General features: G+C 42.9%; 1 protein-coding gene across 1 annotated transcript in view; it reads right to left on the reverse strand.

The window, feature by feature from the left end:
* Window positions 1-7,027: 7,027 nt before the first annotated feature.
* RELL1 (RELT-like 1) overlaps window positions 7,028-8,420 on the reverse strand; it is a 72,741-nt gene continuing 71,348 nt past the window's right edge. Inside the window, exon 6 of the mRNA XM_006876217.1 lies at window positions 7,028-7,163. Coding sequence (XP_006876279.1) covers window positions 7,028-7,163 — 136 coding nt within the window. The remainder of the gene's footprint in view (window positions 7,164-8,420) is intronic.

Consider the following 8,420-nt stretch of genomic DNA (forward strand, 5'->3'; position numbering starts at 1 on the left):
GAAGAAGTACAACCAGAGTGCTCCTTGGAGGCCAAGATGGCTAGGCTTCGTCTCTCCTACTTTGGACACATTGTCCAGAAAGAACAGTCGCTGGAGAAGGATGTCGTGCTGAGTAAGGCGGAGGGTCAGAGAAAAAGAGGAAGACCCCCAACGAGATGGATCAGCCAGGTGGCATCATTGATGGTGTCAAGTGTGTCAGCAGTAATGAGGTTGGCCCAGGATCGGACATTGTTTCGTTCTGCTGTGCATGGGGTCACTATGAGTCGGTTCTGACTAGATGGCACCTGACAGCAACAACAACAACCTCACTAGTGTTGCTGTTCCCTTTATATACCTATCTATTGGGTGATTTCAGTTCCATACCTGAAGAGTCTTGGGATTCGATCAGTTTCTATTTGACCAGTAAGTCTGGTCTCTCTGATTTTATGTTTTGTTCCACATTTTCTCCCACTCTTACAGAGCAGTCAGTAGTGGTAGCAGGGTCATGGAGGCCAGTGTTCATGTGGCCCGTCAGTCCACTGGACTAATTACTTCCAGGCTCCTTCAATTTTCCATCCATCTTCTTTCATCCAGACTGGGAGAGACCAATCATTGCACCTTAGGTGGTGCAACTATAAAGCTTTTAAGATCCCAGTTGCTACTCACCAAAGTTGGACACAGAACACTGTCTTTGTGGACTACGTTACTGAGGCTGTAATCTTTACCAAGGCAGATTGTGAGGTCTTTTCTTCCATGTAGCCAAGGAGTGTGTTCGAACCACCAACTTCTTGGTTAACAATGGAACTCTTAGCCATTGTGCCACCAAGATTCCATAACTCAAACAATACTGTGACTCACAGTGACTCTCTAGGACAGAGTTGAAGCCCCAAGGCTTCTCAGGCTGTAATCTTCATGGGAATGGGCTGCTGCCACTTCTCCCTCCTTCACAGCAGCTGGTGGCTCCAAGCCGCTGACCTTCAGGTTAGGAGCCATGTGCTTAATAATCACTGGACCACCACAGCTCGTTATGTCCAACAATATTTTAGCTTAATTAGCAAAGAATGTTCTGCCTTGGCCACTGTGTGCTTTTAAACAACTACCTATGTGTAGTTTCAACAACTAGATCAGAGTAGACTTTTAGGGTAAACCGATGATTATCTGAATTGTTCTTCATGAGAGTGTTGCAGGTCCACAGGCGTTTCTGGCCTGTTTCCATGGCAACGTGTAATTACTAGTGATGAATTGGAGTTTAAGAATCTGTAAAAGACTTTTCTGTTGGGGACACACTTTTGTATCTCTAGTCTCAGAAATGTCCTAATTTGAAAACCGTATATGAAATGAACTTCAATAAATTTCTATGGTGGTCTTCATATTATTTTTGCTTTAATAGACAGACTTCAGTTAGCCTCCTTCCACCCACCTCCATTTGTAAGATGGCCTCAATGTTTTATCTAATATAATAGCATCACACCAAGTCTGACTTTTGTCCATTAGAAATGTGCTCAGCAACTGCAAGTCATCCATGCTTATTCCCCACAGTTTATTTTCTTTCATTTCTTTGTCAAACGACTTTCATCAAAGCTAGAATCTCTGTCCTTTCAATTTTTATAAAATATATGTATTTTCACTGCATAAATTATCTCAGTTCCGGAGAAAATGATGAAGTTGTCTGAGCTACGAAGTGACACTGATGATTCAGATCCATAGGAGACCCAGACCCGGGTAGGTTCCCGGCCAGTGCCCCTCATGCCCAGCCACAATCTGCCTGTCACTGGAAACCTGCATGCTGCTATGAGGCTCAACAGGTCTCAGCAGAGCTTCCAGACTAAAAGGGACTAGGAAAAAAGGTCTGGCAACCTACTTTCAAAAATCAGTCAGTGGAAGCCCCATGAACTGCAACAATGTGACCAGCCGCTGATGGAGGAAACAGCACAGGACAGGCAGTGTCTCACCAGGAGTCGGGGCTGAGGTGACAATGGTGACCATCACTCCCCTCCCTGGAGATGCAAGCAGAGCAGCCCAGCGGACCAAGCAGCACATCAGGGCCAGGTCTTCAATGGGCGAGTCCACTCAATGACTTGTCAGAATTGGAAAGACCTTTTCTCACAGTGAAGAGGAGGAAAGGAAGACGGCTACAGGTCAGGAGAGCCAGCTGGGTGACTGGTCAGCAGGTGTTGGGGATGAGCATGACCCAGGAGAAAGGGAGAGTTGTTCCCCCGAGCAGAGCACCAGCATAGCTCAGCACGGTTACGTGCAGAAGAAACCTCTCAGCTGATTGGCCCCCAATCAACTGAAAGAACTGAAGTCTGTAAGTTAAACTTTTCCATGACCTTGACACTAATTCTGAGTCCACCTCCATTAAAAGAGGAATGGTTGTTGTTAAGGCCCCTTCACATAACCCAGAAAACGGCCTCTGCAGAAAAAGCAAATTCCTCATGGACTTGCCAAATGCCACCTGGTTCTAAGAAGCCATGAGAGGCCACTGCTATAATGTTCTTAAGGAGGAAATAAGGACACGTTCTACATCCTACCATGGTAAGTAGCATCTGGGATCTTCAAAGCTCATGAGTGGCCATCTAAGGTGCAGCTATTGGTCTCTCCATGGGTGGAAGAAAGAAGAGTGATGCAAGCTGAAGATGCTTGGAATCAACTGTTCCAATGGACTAACAGAACACGTGAACATCAGTTTTCATGACTCTGACACCACAAGTAGCTGGTGCTCAGTTCCCACCACCCACTGCTCTGAAAGGGATATTAGAATGTCCCAGATACAATGGGAGGAAATATGGAACAAAACTCAAAATTACAAAACAGAGTAGACTAACATGCCAGAAAGAAACAGGGGGAACCCAAGACCATGGCCCTCAAGCACCCTTCAGGTCTAGAAAAGACCTCCCTCTCATGCCTCAATTTTCAGCTAGGCACTGTATAGGAGGACAACATGGAATGGTGGTCAGTCATTTATAATCAAAAGGAGAACATTTACCTAAGGACAGAGTGGAGAAGGGATGGGAAGGAGGGTAGACTGGAGCTAGGAAGCACAGGGAGGAAGCAGGCCAACTGTTGTTTCATGGAGGAGACTGCAATCATGTTGATGAAACAAAGTGTGTGATGTGTTGAATGTTAAACTGATGATCTTGTCTGTAAACATTCACGCAATTCACAACAATTTAAAAAAACAAACAAAACAGAATGCCTTGAAAAGGACTGATAATAGTGACTATTTTCTAAGTGCTAACTCTATGGGAGTCCCTGGGTGGTACAGTTAGCACACTTGAGTATTAACCAAAAGATTCGTGGGTTAGGGCCATTCAGCAGTACCGTGGAAGAAACGCCTGGTGCTCTACTTCTGGAAAACCAGCCACTGAAAGCCTTACAGAGCACAGTTCTGCTCTGACATCAAGGTTCCTCTGAGCCAGGATTGACTTGACAACAAGTTGTTTTTTACTCACTTAAGCACTTGACTTCAAAGTTAGTTTGAACCACAAGGTTGGCAGTTCAAACTCACTCGCCGCTCCTCGGAAACCCCATACAAGGTTGATGAGTCAGAACCAACTCAATGTCACTTAACAGCAATATGCCAAAGGGCTGATTTAAGAACTACATAAATAAACAATTTGCCCCAAACACTTGTAGTTAAATGGTACAATTAAAGCTAAATGCAAGCAGTCTGAAATCCACTAAACTAACAAAATAAAAATTAGTAAATGTCCCAATGATAAACAATTTAAAATAAAAGGACACGTTTAACATTATGGATTTGTTTCAATTAAAAAAATTAATAGGTACAAACTTACCAAATTCATGCATTCAATAAGATACATTCTAACATGGACCAAAGAGTACAGACTTCAGAAAGTGTGATATCGAGAATGCTTACCAAAAGTAGCATTTTTGAAAAGTGAAAGATCAGTGACAATGAAGACAAGGCAGTGGCATTTGGAGGCTGAAAGCAATTCGATTTATTTCACTTTGAAGAACAAAAGCTTATTCTTCTAAGAAGAAATCAAAAACATTTTCTGTGGAAAAAAGAAACCATTTTCACTGCATCGCCAAAATAAATCAGTGAGAGGGCAAGTCAAACCTAGCTACAGAAGAGCACACAGGCCAAAACAGCGGAGGTCAGGGAAGGGGAGGAGCAGAGGCTACATAAAGAAATTTTGTTGAGAGAGAGAGAGAGAAATCAGGCCCCGTCTTGACAGCATTCTATTCCACAGTAAAACAAGGCATTCAGATAAACAGCAATTTGAGCATCTTTCAGGAAACAATACATAATAGAGATTTATAAAATCTTACATATCAGAGTCTACATGACACTAACATTCCAGATTGACTGGAGTAATACATTCTATCACAAATCTCCCCAGTTCAGAACCAGAGAGCATTTCCAAAGAAACCTGGGTGGAAAATCGAGTTATATTAAATACCCAAACATGCTCTGTATTAGTATGAGAAACACGTGAAAACTTGCTAGAAGATTTCTAATGAATACGTAAGTTTGCTTTGTTTTTTTCTGAATCAAGGAATCTTCCCTTTCCTCCTTTTTCAGAGTTCACTCTGTTGAGATAACCAGACATTGTCACCTAGCAGGTTATAAGGAAGAGTTGACTGGAAAAGAATCAATGCTTTTGAATTATGGTGGAGACGAGTGAAAGCACCAGGGACTGCCAGAAAAAGGAACAAATCTGTGTTGAAAGAAGTACATTCAGAATTCTCCTCAGAAATAAGGTGGCTGGAGTTTGGAAACAAACTTTCGAGTTGGTATTAGGAGGGACCAGTCCCTGGAGCAGGAAGAACATCATTCTTGGTAAAGTAAAGGGTTAGCAAAAGAGAGGAAGACTCTGAACACGAGGGATTGACACCATGGCTGCAGCAATGGGTTCACATACAGCAACAATTGTGAGCAGGTGCAGGACTGAGCAGTGTTTCGTTCTCTTGTACATGCATGGAGTCACTATGAGTCACAACTGACATCATAGCACTGAACAACGTTGCCAATAGCTATGCACTCAGCGGGTCATAAAGCTGGAGACTTGAGTCAATACACAAGCACCTGGGAAGAAACACCTGTCAGTTTACTGTGTAAAAAGTCAGCTACTGAAAACCCTGTGGAGCACAGTTCTTTTCTGAAACTCAAGGTGGCCATGAGTCAAAATTTTTGTGGTGCTGCTGGCTAATGTGCTGGACTGCACAATCAGCGGTTTAAGCCCACCAGCTGCTACTAGGAAACACTACACAGGGTGACTATGGGTTGGAACGGACTCAACATCACTTAACAATAACAATTCGGCTTCTGGTGTAGCACTGTAGGATCAGCACTGGATTGTGAGCCACAAGGTCGGCAGTTCAAACGCACTAGCCACTCCTTGAAAAGCCTATACAAGGTAGCTATGAGTTGGAACCCACTCAATGGGCATTTAACAATAACAACATTAGACTTCTAAAGTCAAGAGGTGGGGCCAGATTTTCCCGGAGGCAAGACTGCAAGAACCAGCGCTGGGTTCCACTCGTAGGTATAATAGCAGTGACACAAACTGCTCACGGCAGCAGAGTACTGGAAACAATCAAAATGTCCATCCACTGAGAAGCCACCCAACAGAATATTACTCACCCTAAAGAGGAATAAAGTCCCGATACATGCTACAACACAGAGAGAACCAGAAGACATTATATTGGGAGAAATAAGTCATATGCAACAGAAACAATATTGCATGCTCTCAGTCATGTGAAATAAGCAAATATATGGGAACCAGCGTGCTTAGTGGTTACCAGGGGGAGGAAGGTTTTGTTTAGACTGCACTGTATATACCAATGCTGGTGGGATCATTTGGGAAAAGAGAGCAAAAAAGCTTGCACAGCGTCAAGAATGTAATCAACGTCATTAAAGTGCAAGTGAAGTTACTGATGAAATATTGTGCTTTGTTGCATGCAGTGGCTTCAGGAAAGTTTGTGTAAATCTTCCATTATCCTTCAATTCCATTTTCCACCAACTTTTTGAAGTCCCCTTGTATTGTCATTATAATATGTGGGGAAGGGGGACTTCAAAAGTTCATGGAAATTTTCCACAAACATTCTTAAGTCCCCTCATATATATATGTACATTTTAAAGGAAAGAACTAGCACAGGGAGGCTAGCAGAGGCCCTGGGGCTCACAGCATTCAGGAGCACAAGTCTTTGAGACTACTCTAGAGCCCACAGGTTATGAGAAGCCACATCTCACCCAGAAGGCCTCCTCCCTCCCAACTCAGCCCCACCAATCAGACAGGAATCCACACACCCTGCTCAATAGATTGTTGTTGCTGTGAGGTGCCATGGAGTCGGTTCCAACTCATAGTGATTCTATGAGGGTTTCCCAGGCTGTGAATCTTTACAGGAACAGAGAGCCTCATCTTTCTCCCATGGAGAGCCCAGTAGATTCGAAATACTTGCTCTAGCCTCTTTCAAATCACAGCTTACCTAGAATTGATGACCCGATCATATTTCATAATGAGCTGCCAACATTTAAAAACCTGTAGTGATTTCCCATTTAAAAATCTGGAATTAAAAGCCGTTTTTTGGGTAAGATCTAGTCACTACTTGGTGCTTTCTCCCCTGTGGGAATGGAAACCCAGTGGAAGGGTAGGGTGATTTCAAGTTTGCCACAATGCCCACCACTCCATATTGCCTCATACATAACCCTGCCTTCTCATTATGATAATGCATGATCATCATGTGTTATATGATAGTGCAGGCAAAACCCGGGGAGGCACCCACCACTCCATATTGCCTCATACATAACCCTGTCTCCTCATTATGATAATGCATGATCATCATGTGTTATATGATAGTGCAGGCAAAGCCCAGGGAGGCATCCAAGTTCATGGTCTCTTTGCAAGCAGCTCTGGAAAGAGAAGCAGTAGTGTTTTGTCTCCTGCCATCCTACCTGTTCCAGGTGAGCTTGATTTCCCTGTTCAATGTCACTCCAATACTACCACAGACACTGGGGAGGTTCTCAGTACGTGAGTTCATCCACCAGCCCACCCACGATGCCCTCCAAATGACTCACCTGCTACTCGGTGCCACTCCGTTCTCTCTTCACAGGGGTCACAGGTACATCCCCATTCACACTTTCAATCCCACTAATGGACATCAAACTCCGCCGCTCCTTCGGATTGGACTTGTGTTCCACTTTTGTAACTCTAAACCTGGAGGAGGCAACATGATACTTGATGAGTTTTGTTTTTCCAAGAAACAAGAGTTATGAGAGATTTAAAAAATCATGCATCGTGACTAACTGTGATTGTCACACTAAACGTTTTGTAACATAAATGGGGGAGTAGTTAACCTAACATTCCAGGAACAGAGGACTCTAAGACCCTCAAGGGAGAAGAGCAAGAGCAGAATGTGGGACCCTGTCCAGAGAAGCAGGGACAACAGAGATGGAGGCAGAGATGAAGACGTGGAGAGACAGAGCAGCTGAGGACTCCAAACTCTCGGAAAGAGAAAGGCTGTGTGCTAATGCCCAGAAGGCAGGCTTGCAGAATGTGCCCTTGGGGTGTTTAAATGAATATATATTCCTGAACAGTTTTTGTGTACAAAAAAAAAAAAAACACCAGAGGGAATAGAATCAAATACTGTTGAACAATGATGCATGGAGGGGACTATAATCATTGCAATGAAACAAAATACGATAGGATAAGTGCAAAACTACTGTTCTCCTACGTAAACTATCACTCAATGCAAAATAAAATCTTAAAAAAAACTATCACTCAATGCATAATAAAAGCTTAAGAAAAAAAATTCATGCATCTAGAGAAACCAAAACTCAAAGTTAAGATAGAAAAAAAAATTGCTATAGTCACTAAGAAGGGCATTCCTGCCCAGGAAATTGGTGCCCTGCCAAACATTCCAGCTAGTTTTATACATGACCACACCACAGACTTTGCTAGACATCTTAACAATTAGAAAAAATACACAAAAATGTTCAGGTACTTAAATATTAAACAGCCTCAGAGTTGTGGTTTCATACAATGATCTGGGGTTTAGCATTGGTTTCCTTAACTACCGAAGGCTGAGGAGAAGAAGGATTTATAAATTAAACTGATCTAATTCCTAAACACTTTAATTGTGCTCAAGAGGAATCTGTATGTACCTGGACCAAGAAGCAGTTATTCGAACAGAACATGGGAACACGGAATGGTTTAAAATTAAGAAAGGTGTGTGGCAGGATTGTATTCGTATTCTTTCACCATAATTATTCAACCTGTATGCTGAGCAAATAATACAAGAAGCTGGGTTCTATGAAGAAAAATGTGGCATCAGGATTGGAGGAAAATTCATTAACCACCTGCGATATGCAGATGACACAACCTTGCTTGCTGAAAGTGAAGAAGACTTAAAATATTTACTGATGAAGATCAAAGACGACAGCCTTCGGTATGGATTGCATCTCAATGTGAAGA

The sequence above is a fragment of the Chrysochloris asiatica genome, unplaced genomic scaffold, assembly GCF_000296735.1.
Source record: "Chrysochloris asiatica unplaced genomic scaffold, ChrAsi1.0 scaffold00364, whole genome shotgun sequence".
In the NCBI taxonomy this organism is placed as follows: Eukaryota; Metazoa; Chordata; class Mammalia; order Afrosoricida; family Chrysochloridae; genus Chrysochloris; species Chrysochloris asiatica.